The sequence below is a fragment of the Salmo salar genome, chromosome ssa07 (assembly GCF_905237065.1).
Source record: "Salmo salar chromosome ssa07, Ssal_v3.1, whole genome shotgun sequence".
NCBI lineage: Eukaryota > Metazoa > Chordata > Actinopteri > Salmoniformes > Salmonidae > Salmo > Salmo salar.
The window spans coordinates 46,608,889-46,626,302 of NC_059448.1; the positions used below are offsets into that span (position 1 = coordinate 46,608,889).

The 17,414-nt window shown below is 49.2% G+C and overlaps 1 protein-coding gene across 4 annotated transcripts in view; it reads left to right on the top strand.

Annotated features, from left to right (window-relative positions):
* Positions 1-17,414, top strand: part of LOC106609443 (transmembrane and coiled-coil domain protein 3) — a 55,528-nt gene that overhangs the window by 35,316 nt on the left and 2,798 nt on the right. Inside the window, exons 2-6 of one of the 4 annotated variants that reach the window (XM_014208291.2) lie at positions 13,528-13,692; positions 13,785-13,892; positions 14,051-14,733; positions 14,874-15,109; positions 15,155-15,881. In XM_014208291.2, the coding sequence (XP_014063766.2) occupies positions 13,528-13,692; positions 13,785-13,892; positions 14,051-14,733; positions 14,874-15,109; positions 15,155-15,606 (1,644 nt within the window). In that variant the 3' untranslated portion in view covers positions 15,607-15,881. Of the gene's footprint in view, positions 1-13,527; positions 13,693-13,784; positions 13,893-14,050; positions 14,734-14,873; positions 15,883-17,414 lie in introns of those variants that run through there. The other 3 variants (XM_045722096.1, XM_014208290.2, XM_014208293.2) reach the window with 3 other exon arrangements.

The window sequence follows — 17,414 nt, forward strand, 5'->3', positions numbered from 1 at the left end:
GGCTCTCTCTCTCTCTCTCACTCACTCACACACACACACACACACACACACATGGTTTAGAGTGTGGGTGCTGCAGTCTGATGTGGGTCAGAATTGATAGCCTATTAATGGTGGTGTGTGAGTATTCATTTCTATGGGAACAAAATAGATTTGAATGCAGAATGGTTGATGTATGATTTGATGTTAGTCCTATCTGGGTCAGATCAGCCAGGCTATAGGCTATAACCCACATAATACAAACAGGTTAAGACTGCCTCTTCTCTCATCCACTGACTCTCACCCTGTCTTTCTTTACAACTCTCCATCCATCTCTACTTTTACTCAATCATCAGCTCATTCACACACACACACACACACACACACACACACACACACACACACACACACACACACACACACACACACACACACACACACACACACTTATCTGTGTGCCTTTTTAGACCTAAACAGTGCCTTCAGAAAGTATTCACACTGCTTGACTTTTTCCATACTTTGTCGTGTTACAAGGTGAGATAAAACTAGATTTAATTGTAATTTTTTGTCAACGATCTACAGGAAATACTCTACTCCCGCTGGCGTGGAATCGCCCTTCTACTGATATGACCGATCCATGCTAGCTAGGGCTAGGCCTATCAAATGGGTTTGACAATCTCAAGTAGCCTACATCCTATTACCACCTCTTGGTCATGAATTTCACACCAACTGAAGCCTCTTTTAGAACTGTTCATCTCCAGACAATGACTTTGTTTCTGGCTTTTCTTCTGTTCTGATTTGTGTTCGTTTTTATGAAAAAATCCAGTACATCGATGCCAGTGTGTGTTGTCCCTCAGGTGAGGTCATACTGTGATTTCCTGTGCCGAGACGATGTTCATGTCATAGGCGTCGTAAGGATTGGACCAAAACGCAGCGGGTATAGTGCTCATCTTCTTTATTTAGATTAAAGTGAACACTTAAACAAAATGACTAACAAACGACAAAACGACAGTTCCGTAAGGTACAAAGACTATTAAGGAAAACAACCACCCACAAACCCAAAGGAAAAAACAGGCTGCCTAAGTATGGCTTCCAATCAGAGACAACGAGAAACACCTGCCTCTGATTGGAAACCATACTCGGCCAAACATGGAAATAGAAACATAGAAATAGAAAACTAGAACCAAAATCCCCTAGAACCAAAAACCCCAAAACACACAAAACAAACACCCCCTGCCCCGCCCTGACCATACTGCAATTACAAATGACCCCTTTACTGTTCAGGACGTGACAGTTCAGATGTGTGTGTGTGTGACTGTGTGAAACCCGCTGAGCTGAGGAGCTCTGGCCCATATAGAACACACAACACTACAACTAACAAATATCTCTCTCCAGGCAGTGTGTCTGCCTCATCATGGGTTGTTGTGTTGCAGTGTGTCTGCCTCATCATGTTTTGTTGTGTTGCAGTGTGTCTGCCTCATCATGTGTTGTTGTGTTGCAGTGTGTCTGCCTCATCATGTTTTGTTGTGTTGCAGTGTGTCTGCCTCATCATGTTTTGCTGTGTTGCAGTGTGTCTGCCTCATCATGTTTTGTTGTGTTGCAGTGTGTCTGCCTCATCATGGGTTGTCGTGTTGCAGTGTGTCTGCCTCATCATGGGTTGTTGTGTTGCAGTGTGTCTGCCTCATCATGTTTTGTTGTGTTGCAGTGTGTCTGCCTCATCATGCTTTGTTGTGTTGCAGTGTGTCTGCCTCATCATGGGTTGTCGTGTTGCAGTGTGTCTGCCTCATCATGTTTTGTTGTGTTGCAGTGTGTCTGCCTCATCATGTTTTGTTGTGTTGCAGTGTGTCTGCCTCATCATGGTTGTTGTTGCAGTGTGTCTGCCTCATCATGTTGTTGTGTTGCAGTGTGTCTGCCTCATCATGTTTTGTTGTGTTGCAGTGTGCCTGCCTCATCATGTTTTGTTGTGTTGCAGTGTGTCTGCCTCATCATGTTTTGTTGTGTTGCAGTGTGTCTGCCTCATCATGTTTTGTTGTGTTGCAGTGTGTCTGCCTCATCATGTTTTGTTGTGTTGCAGTGTGTCTGCCTCATCATGTTTTGTTGTGTTGCAGTGTGTCTGCCTCATCATGGGTTGTTGTGTTGCAGTGTGTCTGCCTCATCATGGGTTGTTGTGTTGCAGTGTGTCTGCCTCATCATGGGTTGTTATGTTGCAGTGTGTCTGCCTCATCATGGGTTGTTGTGTTGCAGTGTGTCTGCCTCATCATGGGTTGTTATGTTGCAGTGTGTCTGCCTCGTCATGGGTTGTTGTGTTGCAGTGTGTCTGCCTTATCATGGGTTGTTGTGTTGCAGTGTGTCTGCCTCGTCATGTTTTGTTGTGTTGCAGTGTGTCTGCCTCATCATGGGTTGTTGTGTTGCAGTGTGTCTGCCTCATCATGGGTTGTTGTGTTGCAGTGTGTCTGCCTCATCATGTTTTGCTGTGTTGCAGTGTGTCTGCCTCATCATGTTTTGTTGTGTTGCAGTGTGTCTGCCTCATCATGTTTTGTTGTGTTGCAGTGTATCTGCCTCTTCATGTGTTGTTGTGTTGCAGTGTGTCTGCCTCATCATGTTTTGTTGTGTTGCAGTGTGTCTGCCTCATCATGGGTTGTTGTGTTGCAGTGTGTCTGCCTCATCATGGGTTGTTGTGTTGCAGTGTGTCTGCCTCGTCATGTTTTGTTGTGTTGCAGTGTGTCTGCCTCATCATGTTTTGTTGTGTTGCAGTGTGTCTGCCTCATCATGGGTTGTTGTGTTGCAGTGTGTCTGCCTCATCATGTTTTGTTGTGTTGCAGTGTGTCTGCCTCATCATGTGTTGTTGTGTTGCAGTGTGTCTGCCTCATCATGTTTTGTTGTGTTGCAGTGTGTCTGCCTCATCATGTTTTGCTGTGTTGCAGTGTGTCTGCCTCATCATGTTTTGTTGTGTTGCAGTGTGTCTGCCTCATCATGGGTTGTTGTGTTGCAGTGTGTCTGCCTCATCATGGGTTGTTGTGTTGCAGTGTGTCTGCCTCATCATGTTTTGTTGTGTTGCAGTGTGTCTGCCTCATCATGCTTTGTTGTGTTGCAGTGTGTCTGCCTCATCATGGGTTGTTGTGTTGCAGTGTGTCTGCCTCATCATGTTTTGTTGTGTTGCAGTGTGTCTGCGTCATCATGGGTTGTGGTGTTGCAGTGTGTCTGCCTCATCATGGGTTGTTGTGTTGCAGTGTGTCTGCCTCATCATGTTTTGTTGTGTTGCAGTGTGTCTGCCTCACCATGTTTTGTTGTGTTGCAGTGTGTCTGCCTCATCATGTTTTGTTGTGTTGCAGTGTGTCTGCCTCATCATGTTTTGTTGTGTTGCAGTGTGTCTGCCTCATCATGTGTTGTTGTGTTGCAGTGTGTCTGCCTCATCATGTTTTGTTGTGTTGCAGTGTGTCTGCCTCATCATGTTTTGCTGTGTTGCAGTGTGTCTGCCTCATCATGTTTTGTTGTGTTGCAGTGTGTCTGCCTCATCATGGGTTGTTGTGTTGCAGTGTGTCTGCCTCATCATGTGTTGTTGTGTTGCAGTGTGTCTGCCTCATCATGGGTTGTTATGTTGCAGTGTGTCTGCCTCATCATGGGTTGTTGTGTTGCAGTGTGTCTGCCTCATCATGGGTTGTTATGTTGCAGTGTGTCTGCCTCGTCATGGGTTGTTGTGTTGCAGTGTGTCTGCCTCATCATGGGTTGTTGTGTTGCAGTGTGTCTGCCTCGTCATGTTTTGTTGTGTTGCAGTGCGTCTGCCTCATCATGGGTTGTTGTGTTGCAGTGTGTCTGCCTCATCATGGGTTGTTGTGTTGCAGTGTGTCTGCCTCATCATGTTTTGTTGTGTTGCAGTGTGTCTGCCTCATCATGTTTTGTTGTGTTGCAGTGTGTCTGCCTCATCATGTTTTGTTGTGTTGCAGTGTATCTGCCTCTTCATGTGTTGTTGTGTTGCAGTGTGTCTGCCTCATCATGTTTTGTTGTGTTGCAGTGTGTCTGCCTCATCATGTTTTGTTGTGTTGCAGTGTGTCTGCCTCATCATGTTTTGTTGTGTTGCAGTGTGTCTGCCTCATCATGTTTTGTTGTGTTGCAGTGTGTCTGCCTCATCATGTTTTGTTGTGTTGCAGTGTGTCTGCCTCATCATGTTTTGTTGTGTTGCAGTGTGTCTGCCTCATCATGGGTTGTTGTGTTGCAGTGTGTCTGCCTCATCATGTTTTGTAGTGTTGCAGTGTGTCTGCCTCATCATGTTTTGTTGTGTTGCAGTGTGTCTGCCTCATCATGTTTTGTTGTGTTGCAGTGTATCTGCCTCTTCATGTGTTGTTGTGTTGCAGTGTGTCTGCCTCATCATGTTTTGTTGTGTTGCAGTGTGTCTGCCTCATCATGTTTTGTTGTGTTGCAGTGTGTCTGCCTCATCATGTTTTGTTGTGTTGCAGTGTGTCTGCCTCATCATGTTCTGTTGTGTTGCAGTGTGTCTGCCTCATCATGGGTTGTTATGTTGCAGTGTGTCTGCCTCATCATGGGTTGTTGTGTTGCAGTGTGTCTGCCTCATCATGGGTTGTTATGTTGCAGTGTGTCTGCCTCATCATGTTTTGTTGTGTTGCAGTGTGTCTGCCTCATCATGGGTTGTTATGTTGCAGTGTGTCTGCCTCATCATGGGTTGTTGTGTTGCAGTGTGTCTGACTCATCATGGCTTGTTATGTTGCAGTGTGTCTGTCTCATCATAGGTTGTTGTGTTGCAGTGTGTCTGCCTCATCATGGGTTGTTGTGTTGCAGTGTGTCTGCCTCGTCATGTTTTGTTGTGTTGCAGTGTGTCTGCCTCATCATGTTTTGTTGTATTGCAGTGTGTCTGCCTCATCATGTTTTGTTGTGTTGCAGTGTGTCTGCCTCATCATGGGTTGTTGTGTTGCAGTGTGTCTGCCTCATCATGGGTTGTTGTGTTGCAGTGCGTCTGCCTCATCATGGGTTGTTGTGTTGCAGTGTGTCTGCCTCATCATGGGTTGTTGTGTTGCAGTGTGTCTGCCTCATCATGTTTTGTTGTGTTGCAGTGTGTCTGCCTCACCATGGGTTGTTATGTTGCAGTGTGTCTGCCTCATCATGTTTTGTTGTTTTGCAGTGTGTCTGCCTCATCATGGGTTGTGGTGTTGCAGTGTGTCTGCCTCATCATGTGTTGTTGTGTTGCACTGTGTCTGCCTCATCATGTTTTGTTGTGTTGCAGTGTGTCTGCCTCATCATGGTTTTGTTGTGTTGCAGTGTGTCTGCCTCATCATGGGTTGTTATGTTGCAGTGTGTCTGCCTCATCATGGGTTGTTATGTTGCAGTGTGTCTGCCTCATCATGGGTTGTTATGTTGCAGTGTGTCTGCCTCATCATGGGTTGTTGTGTTGCAGTGTGTCTGCCTCATCATGGGTTGTTGTGTTGCAGTGTGTCTGCCTCATCATGGGTTGTTATGTTGCAGTGTGTCTGCCTCGTCATGGGTTGTTGTGTTGCAGTGTGTCTGCCTCATCATGGGTTGTTGTGTTGCAGTGTGTCTGCCTCGTCATGTTTTGTTGTGTTGCAGTGTGTCTGCCTCATCATGGGTTGTTGTGTTGCAGTGTGTCTGCCTCATCATGGGTTGTTGTGTTGCAGTGTGTCTGCCTCATCATGTTTTGTTGTGTTGCAGTGTGTCTGCCTCATCATGTTTTGTTGTGTTGCAGTGTGTCTGCCTCATCATGTTTTGTTGTGTTGCAGTGTATCTGCCTCTTCATGTGTTGTTGTGTTGCAGTGTGTCTGCCTCATCATGTTTTGTTGTGTTGCAGTGTGTCTGCCTCATCATGTTTTGTTGTGTTGCAGTGTGTCTGCCTCATCATGGGTTGTTGTGTTGCAGTGTGTCTGCCTCATCATGGGTTGTTGTGTTGCAGTGTGTCTGCCTCATCATGTTTTGTTGTGTTGCAGTGTGTCTGCCTCATCATGTTTTGTTGTGTTGCAGTGTGTCTGCCTCATCATGTGTTGTTGTGTTGCAGTGTGTCTGCCTCATCATGTTTTGTTGTGTTGCAGTGTGTCTGCCTCATCATGTTTTGTTGTGTTGCAGTGTGTCTGCCTCATCATGTTTTGTTGTGTTGCAGTGTGTCTGCCTCTTCATGTTTTGTTGTGTTGCAGTGTGTCTGCCTCATCATGTTCTGTTGTGTTGCAGTGTGTCTGCCTCATCATGTTTTGTTGTGTTGCAGTGTGTCTGCCTCATCATGTGTTGTTGTGTTGCAGTGTGTCTGCCTCATCATGTTTTGTTGTGTTGCAGTGTGTCTGCCTCATCATGTTTTGTTGTGTTGCAGTGTGTCTGCCTCATCATGGGTTGTTGTGTTGCAGTGTGTCTGCCTCATCATGTTTTGTTGTGTTGCAGTGTGTCTGCCTCATCATGGCTTGTTATGTTGCAGTGTGTCTGTCTCATCATAGGTTGTTGTGTTGCAGTGTGTCTGCCTCATCATGGGTTGTTGTGTTGCAGTGTGTCTGCCTCATCATGTTTTGTTGTGTTGCAGTGTGTCTGCCTCATCATGTTTTGTTGTGTTGCAGTGTGTCTGCCTCATCATGTTTTGTTGTGTTGCAGTGTGTCTGCCTCATCATGGTTTGTTGTGTTGCAGTGTGTCTGCCTCATCATGGGTTGTTGTGTTGCAGTGTGTCTGCCTCATCATGGGTTGTTGTGTTGCAGTGTGTCTGCCTCATCATGGGTTGTTGTGTTGCAGTGTGTCTGCCTCATCATGTTTTGTTGTGTTGCAGTGTGTCTGCCTCACCATGGGTTGTTATGTTGCAGTGTGTCTGCCTCATCATGGTTTGTTGTTTTGCAGTGTGTCTGCCTCATCATGGGTTGTTGTGTTGCAGTGTGTCTGCCTCATCATGGGTTGTTGTGTTGCAGTGTGTCTGCCTCATCATGTGTTGTTGTGTTGCAGTGTGTCTGCCTCATCATGTTTTGTTGTGTTGCAGTGTGTCTGCCTCATCATGGGTTGTTGTGTTGCAGTGTGTCTGCCTCATCATGGGTTGTTGTGTTGCAGTGTGTCTGCCTCATCATGTTTTGTTGTGTTGCAGTGTGTCTGCCTCATCATGTTTTGTTGTGTTGCAGTGTGTCTGCCTCATCATGGGTTGTTATGTTGCAGTGTGTCTGCCTCATCATAGGTTGTTGTATTGCAGTGTGTCTGCCTCATCATGGGTTGTTATGTTGCAGTGTGTCTGCCTCATCATGGTTTGTTGTGTTGCAGTGTGTCTGCCTCATCATGGGTTGTTGTGTTGCAGTGTGTCTGCCTCATCATGTTTTGTTGTGTTGCAGTGTGTCTGCCTCATCATGTTTTGTTGTGTTGCAGTGTGTCTGCCTCATCATGTTTTGTTGTGTTGCAGTGTGTCTGCCTCATCATGGTTTGTTGTGTTGCAGTGTGTCTGCCTCATCATGTGTTGTTGTGTTGCAGTGTGTCTGCCTCATCATGGGTTGTTGTGTTGCAGTGTGTCTGCCTCATCATGTTTTGTTGTGTTGCAGTGTGTCTGCCTCATCATGGGTTGTTGTGTTGCAGTGTGTCTGCCTCATCATGTTTTGTTGTGTTGCAGTGTGTCTGCCTCATCATGTTTTGTTGTGTTGCAGTGTGTCTGCCTCATCATGTTTTGTTGTGTTGCAGTGTGTCTGCCTCATCATGGTTTGTTGTGTTGCAGTGTGTCTGCCTCATCATGGGTTGTTGTGTTGCAGTGTGTCTGCCTCATCATGGGTTGTTGTGTTGCAGTGTGTCTGCCTCATCATGTTTTGTTGTGTTGCAGTGTGTCTGCCTCATCATGGGTTGTTATGTTGCAGTGTGTCTGCCTCATCATGGGTTGTTGTGTTGCAGTGTGTCTGCCTCATCATGGCTTGTTATGTTGCAGTGTGTCTGTCTCATCATAGGTTGTTGTGTTGCAGTGTGTCTGCCTCATCATGTGTTGTTGTGTTGCAGTGTGTCTGCCTCGTCATGTTTTGTTGTGTTGCAGTGTGTCTGCCTCATCATGTTTTGTTGTATTGCAGTGTGTCTGCCTCATCATGTTTTGTTGTGTTGCAGTGTGTCTGCCTCATCATGGGTTGTTGTGTTGCAGTGTGTCTGCCTCATCATGGTTTGTTGTGTTGCAGTGTGTCTGCCTCATCATGGGTTGTTGTGTTGCAGTGTGTCTGCCTCATCATGGGTTGTTGTGTTGCAGTGTGTCTGCCTCATCATGTTTTGTTGTGTTGCAGTGTGTCTGCCTCACCATGGGTTGTTATGTTGCAGTGTGTCTGCCTCATCATGTTTTGTTGTTTTGCAGTGTGTCTGCCTCATCATGGGTTGTTGTGTTGCAGTGTGTCTGCCTCATCATGGGTTGTTGTGTTGCAGTGTGTCTGCCTCATCATGTTTTGTTGTGTTGCAGTGTGTCTGCCTCATCATGTTTTGTTGTGTTGCAGTGTGTCTGCCTCATCATGGGTTGTTGTGTTGCAGTGTGTCTGCCTCATCATGGGTTGTTGTGTTGCAGTGTGTCTGCCTCATCATGGGTTGTGGTGTTGCAGTGTGTCTGCCTCATCATGTTTTGTTGTGTTGCAGTGTGTCTGCCTCATCATGGGTTGTTATGTTGCAGTGTGTCTGCCTCATCATAGGTTGTTGTATTGCAGTGTGTCTGCCTCATCATGGGTTGTTGTGTTGCAGTGTGTCTGCCTCATCATGGGTTGTTGTGTTGCAGTGTGTCTGCCTCATCATGTTTTGTTGTGTTGCAGTGTGTCTGCCTCATCATGTTTTGTTGTGTTGCAGTGTGTCTGCCTCATCATGTTTTGTTGTATTGCAGTGTGTCTGCCTCATCATGTTTTGTTGTGTTGCAGTGTGTCTGCCTCATCATGGGTTGTTGTGTTGCAGTGTGTCTGCCTCATCATGGGTTGTTGTGTTGCAGTGTGTCTGCCTCATCATGGGTTGTTGTTTTGCAGTGTGTCTGCCTCATCATGGGTTGTTGTGTTGCAGTGTGTCTGCCTCATCATGGGTTGTTGTGTTGCAGTGTGTCTGCCTCATCATGTTTTGTTGTGTTGCAGTGTGTCTGCCTCATCATGTTTTGTTGTGTTGCAGTGTGTCTGCCTCATCATGTTTTGTTGTGTTGCAGTGTGTCTGCCTCATCATGGGTTGTTATGTTGCAGTGTGTCTGCCTCATCATGGGTTGTTGTGTTGCAGTGTGTCTGCCTCATCATGGGTTGTTGTGTTGCAGTGTGTCTGCCTCATCATGTTTTGTTGTGTTGCAGTGTGTCTGCCTCATCATGGGTTGTTATGTTGCAGTGTGTCTGCCTCATCATGGGTTGTTGTGTTGCAGTGTGTCTGCCTCATCATGGGTTGTTGTGTTGCAGTGTGTCTGCCTCATCATGGGTTGTTGTGTTGCAGTGTGTCTGCCTCATCATGGGTTGTTGTTTTGCAGTGTGTCTGCCTCATCATGGGTTGTTGTGTTGCAGTGTGTCTGCCCCATCATGTTTTGCTGTGTTGCAGTGTGTCTGCCTCATCATGTTTTGTTGTGTTGCAGTGTGTCTGCCTCATCATGGGTTGTTGTGTTGCAGTGTGTCTGCCTCATCATGTTTTGTTGTGTTGCAGTGTGTCTGCCTTATCATGGGTTGTTGTGTTGCAGTGTGTCTGCCTCATCATGGGTTGTTGTGTTGCAGTGTCTGCCTCATCATGGGTTGTTGTGTTGCAGTGTGTCTGCCTGCCTCATCATGTTTTGTTGTGTTGCAGTGTGTCTGCCTCATCATAGGTTTTTGTGTTGCAGTGTGTCTGCCTCGTCATGGGTTGTTGTGTTGCAGTGTGTCTGCCTCATCATAGGTTGTTGTGTTGCAGTGTGTCTGCCTCATCATGGGTTGTTATGTTGCAGTGTATCTGCCTCATCATGGGTTGTTGTGTTGCAGTGTGTCTGCCTCATCATGTTTTGTTATGTTGCAGTGTGTCTGCCTCATCATGTTTTGTTGTGTTGCAGTGTGTCTGCCTCATCATGTTTTGTTGTGTTGCAGTGTGTCTGCCTCATCATGTTCTGTTGTGTTGCAGTGTGTCTGCCTCATCATGGGTTGTTATGTTGCAGTGTGTCTGCCTCATCATGGGTTGTTGTGTTGCAGTGTGTCTGCCTCATCATGTTTTGTTGTGTTGCAGTGTGTCTGCCTCATCATGTTTTGTTGTGTTGCAGTGTGTCTGCCTCATCATGTTTTGTTGTGTTGCAGTGTGTCTGCCTCATCATGTTTTGTTGTGTTGCAGTGTGTGTTGCGTTATTTTTCAGTTGGGTGTTTAGACGGAGTAGAGAGGGAGAGGGCACAGGCTGGTGTGTGTGTGCGCACGCCAATCTGCACAACAAATGTGAAATTGTAATCTGACTGGCTTTAATACTGGCCCGGTTTGGAGGACAAATACTGACCTGAGTTCAGCACTGGCCCGGGGACAGTCAACACAACACACCCCATATGTAGATTTGTGACATATGGTGTGTGTGTGTGTGTGTGTGTGTGTGTGTGTGTGTGTGTGTGTGTGTGTGTGTGTGTGTGTGTGTGTGTGTGTGTGTGTGTGTGTGTGTGTGTGTGTGTGTGTGTGTGTGTGTGTGTGTGTCTCTTCCCTTTCTCAGACTCAGTTTCCACCCTGTACTTGTTTGGAATACTGACTGAGACACCACAGAAATGTTAGTTTCCATACTTGAATCCCCCCCATCTCCCAGATTTGATGAGGTGGGCAGGAAGTGGTGTGTACTGCGTCTGTGTGTGATAGACTGGACAGACAACATGTCAACATTTGCTATTCATCATCCCTTAGGGTTGTCGGGGTCATGTAAGGGTACCCTGTCGGGGCGGCAGGTAGCCTAGTGGTTAGAGCATTAGGCCAGTAACTGAAAGGTTGCTAGATCAAATCCCAGAGCTGCAAGGTAAAAATCTGTCATTCTGCCCCTGAACAAGGCAGTTTAACCCACTGTTCCTAGGCCGTCATTGTAAATAAGAGTTTGTTCTCATTTAACTGACTTGCCTAGTTAAATAAATAAAAAAGGGGGGAAGAAGGGTCAGCTTATTCTCTGGCCACAATGACTCAATAATGTCTGCGTGGGTGTAGGTTCTAACCCAGGCAGAATAGCCTGGTTACGGACTGGTGGGGCCATCTGTGCCCTGGGCCCGAGTGCTACAGGATAGTGTTTGTGACCTAGTTAACTGGCACTAACTGACTGGCTGACTGACTGACTGACAGAGAGTGTTGTGTGGGGAATCTGAGGGTGGAGGGAGGGAGAGCTGTAGGGAATCTGAGGGTGGAGGGAGGGAGAGCTGTAGGGAATCTGAGGGTGGAGGGAGAGCTGTAGGGAATCTGAGGGTGGAGGGAGGGAGAGCTGAGGGTGGAGGGAGGGAGAGCTGTAGGGAATCTGAGGGTGGAGGGAGGGAGAGCTGAGGGTGGAGGGAGGGAGAGCTGTAGGGAATCTGAGGGAGAGCTGTAGGGAATCTGAGGGTGGAGGGAGGGAGAGCTGGAGGGAATCTGAGGGTGGAGGGAGGGAGAGCTGTAGGGAATCTGAGGGTGGAGGGAGGGAGAGCTGTAGGGAATCTGAGGGTGGAGGGAGGGAGAGCTGTAGGGAATCTGAGGGAGAGCTGTAGGGAATCTGAGGGTGGAGGGAGGGAGAGCTGTAGGGAATCTGAGGGTGGAGGGAGGGAGAGCTGTAGGGAATCTGAGGGTGGAGGGAGGGAGAGCTGTAGGGAATCTGAGGGAGGAGGGAGGGAGAGCTGAGGGTGGAGGGAGGGAGAGCTGTAGGGAATCTGAGGGAGGAGCTGTAGGGAATCTGAGGGTGGAGGGAGGGAGAGCTGTAGGGAATCTGAGGGTGGAGGGAGAGCTGTAGGGAATCTGAGGGTGGAGGGAGGGAGAGCTGTAGGGAATCTGAGGGTGGAGGGAGGGAGAGCTGTAGGGAATCTGAGGGTGGAGGGAGGGAGAGCTGTAGGGAATCTGAGGGTGGAGGGAGGGAGAGCTGTAGGGAATCTGAGGGAGAGCTGTAGGGAATCTGAGGGTGGAGGGAGGGAGAGCTGTAGGGAATCTGAGAGGGAGACTGTGTATGTGTGAATGAGTATGGTGTGATGTGCTTTATTAATCTCATCAGTTACTGTTGGACATGAGAAAGGGCCCTGACTCTGCCCTGTAAAATATAGATGAGGACAAGCTGGCTATGCCTTGTGTGTGTGTGTGGTTATGTGTCTGTGTGTGTTGGCTTTGTTTGCTGGCTGACAAGGTAACAGTGTAGTTATATAGTCAGGTTACAGACAGTCCAGTTGTACTGAAGGCATATCAGGTTGGTTTGTTACGTAATCATCCTCTGTCCCTGTAGTTAACAGTCAAAGCCGTTTCTGCATCAGCGGCTGCGCCTGTAAACCCAGAGGCTACGAACTTCTCTAGCCACTCAGTAGAGCCATCGGAGTCTGCAGAGAGAGGAGACTTAGAGCTCTCTGTTTCATGCATCTTGTGTCCTCTATCCTCCTATCCAGTTATTTTTCTCAAGGCCGGAATGGGTTAGAGGGCGCACAGACTGGGGAATGGGTTAGAGGGCGCACAGACTGGGGAATGGGTTAGAGGGCGCACAGACTGGGGAATGGGTTAGAGGGCGCACAGACTGGGGAATGGGTTAGAGGGCGCACAGACTGGGGAATGGGTTAGAGGGCGCACAGACTGGGGAATGGGTTAGAGGGCGCACAGACTGGGGAATGGGTTAGAGGGCGCACAGACTGGGGAATGGGTTAGAGGCGCACAGACTGGGGAATGGGTTAGAGGGCGCACAGACTGGGGAATGGGTTAGAGGGCGCACAGACTGGGGAATGGGTTAGAGGGCGCACAGCCTGGGGAATGGGTTAGAGGGCGCACAGACTGGGGAATGGGTTAGAGGGCGCACAGACTGGGGAATGGGTTAGAGGGCGCACAGACTGGGGAATGGGTTAGAGGGCGCACAGACTGGGGAATGGGTTAGAGGGCGCACAGACTGGGGAATGGGTTAGAGGGCGCACAGACTGACACGTGCACACAGGCACATGGCCACGCAAGAATGTGCGCATGCAGGCACACGTGCAGTCAGTCAGTCAGTCAGTCAGTCCTAGAAATGGAGCTTGTGTTTACATTACAAGAGATGAGATTGTGATGACAGTGTATTACAGTGTTATAAAACAATTACCACTCAATAAAATGATCAATATCTATCTTACTAACTATACGTTGCTATGAGATTCACCATAAACTTGGCTGAGCTCATACTGTCCTATCATACATGCATGAGTTATTTACTGTAGTGTACATTCAATTGACAACATTCTCTTTGAAGTGACATTCTCAATATCTTACATGTCTGTCTCCGTCTCTCTCTGTGTGTGTGTGTGTGTGTGTGTGTGTGTGTGTGTGTGTGTGTGTCTGTCTGTCTGTCTGTCTGTCTGTCTGTCTGTCTGTCTGTCTGTCTGTCTGTCTGTCTGTCTGTCTGTCTGTCTGTCTGTCTGTCTGTCTGTCTGTCTGTCTGTCTGTCTGTCTGTCTGTCTGTCTGTCTGTCTGTCTGTCTGTCTGTGTGTGTGTGTGTCTAGGCGGAGCGCGGCAGCGATGGTAACAACATCCTCAGCCTCCCGGTACCGATGCGGCGGGGGGGCTCTGAGTCCAACCTGGTGTCTGATGGGGGAGAGGGGGGCGTGGGCCTGGACTTCACTAAGGGCCGTCTGGCCATCGACAGCCTGCAGCAGAAGATACTCAAGGTGAGTGTGTGTGTGAGAGGGAGAAAGAGAGAGCAGGAGCATGGGCCCAGCTGTGTGTTAGTCTCTGTGTTGACCTGTTGATCTCCCCCAAGGTGACAGAGCAGATCAAGGTGGAACAGACAGCCAGGGACCAGAACGTGGCAGAGTACCTCAAACTGGTCAACAACGCCGACAAGCAGCAGGTGGCACGCATACGCCAGGTCAGTCCAATTACATCCCACTGATTTCTCCTTTTATGATGCTACATAACTGCATCTGCCAAGTGCGCTGAATGTTTACAAGCCACCTTTTAAAGAAAATGCAGCAATTATAGCAGTATCTTTCATTTGACCCTTTGCCTCTCCTGTGGGTCTGCCAGGTGTTTGAGAAGAAGAACCAGAAGTCTGCCCACAGCATCGCCCAGCTGCAGCGGAAGCTGGAGCAGTACCACCGCCGTATGAAGGAGGAGGCCAACGGGGCCAAGCACCCGCCCAGAGATGCCCGGGGGGAGGGGGGCAAGGATGGCCAAAAGGACGGCAGCCTGCGGGACGTAAGCTCGGCCAGCGCGCGCAACCCGGCAATGGACAAGGTCAAGACCATCGGCCCCGGGGTCTCCCTCTCGCCCCCCTTCTTCTTCAACAAGTCGCGGGAGTTCGCCAACCTCATCCGCAACAAGTTCGGCAGTGCCGACAACATCGCCCACATGAAGAGCTCCATGGAGACGGGGGCGGGGCTCCAGGCGGAAGGCGGAGCCGGGGCCCGGGCGCTGAGCGGCAGCGCCACCACGATTGCCAAGGCCAAGTACCCCAGCGATGACGAATGTTCCACGGGGACCTCCGTGTCGGCAGACTCCAACGGGAACCCGGCGGGGGGGTCGGGGTTGGGGTCAGGGGGTGGGCCGGGGAGGTCGGACTCTCAAGGGAGGCTGGGGGAGGTGCTGGAGGAGGTCAGGGAGATTAGGGAGGCCCAGGCACAGCTGGCCGAGGACATGGAGTCCCTGAAAAGCCAGTTCAAGAGCGACTACAGCTTCATCACACAGACGCTGCAGGAGGAGAGATACAGGTTGGTGTAGACACAATGACGAACACACACATATACACACACAGACCCACACACACAAATTAATACAGTAAGCAAGCACAAACACACCCTCATTTCTGGGTATAAAAGAAACTAATCTTTCAGACACTTCTCCCCAATAGTCTTCCTCCGTACAGACGTACCAACAACATCCTCCATACAGACGTACCAACAACATCCTCCGTACAGACGTACCAACAACATCCTCCATACAGACGTACCAACAACATCCTCCGTACAGACGTACCAACAACATCCTCCATGCAGACGCACCAACAACATCCTCCATACAGACGTACCAACAACATCCTCCATGCAGACGTACCAACAACATCCTCCATACAGACGTACCAACAACATCCTGACGTACCAACAACATCCTCCATACAGACGCACCAACAACATCCTCCATACAGACGTACCAACAACATCCTCCATACAGACGCACCAACAACATCCTCCATACAGACGCACCAACAACATCCTCCATACAGACGCACCAACAACATCCTCCATACAGACGTACCAACAACATCCTCCATGCAGACGTACCAACAACATCCTCCATGCAGACGTACCAACAACATCCTCCATACAGACGTACCAACAACATCCTCCATACAGACGTACCAACAACATCCTCCATACAGACGCACCAACAACATCCTCCATACAGACGTACCAACAACATCCTCCATACAGACGTACCAACAACATCCTCCATACAGACGTACCAACAACATCCTCCATGCAGACCGCCATCGTTCTAGCTGTTTCACTTTATGCTTATCTAGGCCTGCTTCACGATTTCCCACCTTGAACCGTAATCTTGTTTTTAATATTGTTGGCTGTTGATACTGTCAACTTAGGGCTGATGTATCAACATGCTTATGTAGATAATGCTTCACACACCACAAACAGAGAACACACACACACACATTGGTGAAGGAAGAGATGGACACAGGTTTTCAGTGCAAAAAAAAATGCATGAAATGAAATGAAATGTATGCATTCACTACTGTAAGTCGCTCTGGATAAGAGCGTCTGCTAAATGACAAAAAATGTAAAAATGTTTGCTTTGGAATTGAACCTGTGCATTAAATAATAAGACTCATCATTCTCTCTCTCTCTCTCTCTCTCTCTCTCTCTCTCTCTCTCCCCCTCTCTCTCTCTCTCTCTCTCTCTCTATCCCCCCTCCCTTTCTCCCTCTCTCTCTATCCCCCTCCCTTTCTCCCTCTCTCTCTCTCCCCCCTCCCTTTCTCCCTCTCTCTCATCCCCCTCCCTTTCTCCCTCTCTCTCTATCCCCCTCCCTTTCTCCCTCTCTCTCTATCCCCCTCCCTTTCTCCTCTCTCTCTCTCCCCTCCCTTTCTCCCTCTCTCTCTATCCCCCCTCCCTTTCTCTCTCTCTCTATCCCCCTCCCTTTCTCCCTCTCTCTCTATCCCCCCTCCCTTTCTCCCTCTCTCTCTATCCCCCCTCCCTTTCTCTCTCTCTCTCTATCCCCCTCCCTTTCTCTCTCTCTCTCCCCCCCTCCCTTTCCCTCTCTCTCTATCCCCCTCCCTTTCTCTCTCACTATCCCCCCTCCCTTTCTCCCTCTCTCTCTATCCCCCTCCCTTTCTCCCTCTCTCTCTATCCCCCCTCCCTTTCTCCCTCTCTCTCTATCCCCCCTCCCTTTCTCCCTCTCTCTCTCTCCCCCTCCCTTTCTCCCTCTCTCTCTATCCCCCCTCCCTTTCTCTCTCTCTCTTATCCCCCTCCCTTTCTCCCTCTCTCTCTATCCCCCCTCCCTTTCTCCCTCTCTCTCTATCCCCCCTCCCTTTCTCTCTCTCTCTCTATCCCCCCTCCCTTTCTCTCTCTCTCTCTATCCCCCCTCCCTTTCTCTCTCTCTCCCCCCTCCCTTTCTCCCTCTCTCTCTATCCCCCCTCCCTTTCTCCCTCTCTCTCTATCCCCCCTCCCTTTCTCCCTCTCTCTCTATCCCCCTCCCTTTCTCTCTCTCTCCCCCCTCCCTTTCCCTCTCTCTCTATCCCCCCTCCCTTTCTCCCTCTCTCTCTATCCCCCCTCCCTTTCTCTCTCTCTCTCTATCCCTCCTCCCTTTCTCTCTCTCTCCCCCCTCCCTTTCTCCTCTCTCTCTATCCCCCCTCCCTTTCTCCCTCTCTCTCTATCCCCCCTCCCTTTCTCTCTCTCTATCCCCCCCTCCCTTTCTCTCTCTCTCTCCCCCTCCCTTTCCCTCTCTCTCTATCCCCCTCCCTTTCTCCCTCTCTCTCTATCCCCCCCTCCCTTTCTCTCTCTACTCCCCCCTCCCTTTCTCCCTCTCTCTCTATCCCCCCTCCCTTTCTCTCTCTCTCTATCCCCCCTCCCTTTCTCTCTCTCTCCCCCCTCCCTTTCTCCCTCTCTCTCTATCCCCCCTCCCTTTCCCTCTCTCTCTATCCCCCCTCCCTTTCTCCCTCTCTCTCTATCCCCCCTCCCTTTCTCTCTCTCTCTTCCCCCTCCCTTTCTCTCTCTCTATCCCCCCCTCCCTTTCTCCCTCTCTCACTATCCCCCTCCCTTTCTCCCTCTCTCTCTATCCCCCCTCCCTTTCTCTCTCTCTACCCCCCTCCCTTTCTCCCTCTCTCTCTCCCCCCTCCCTTTCTCCTCTCTCTCTATCCCCCCCTCCCTTTCTCCCTCTCTCT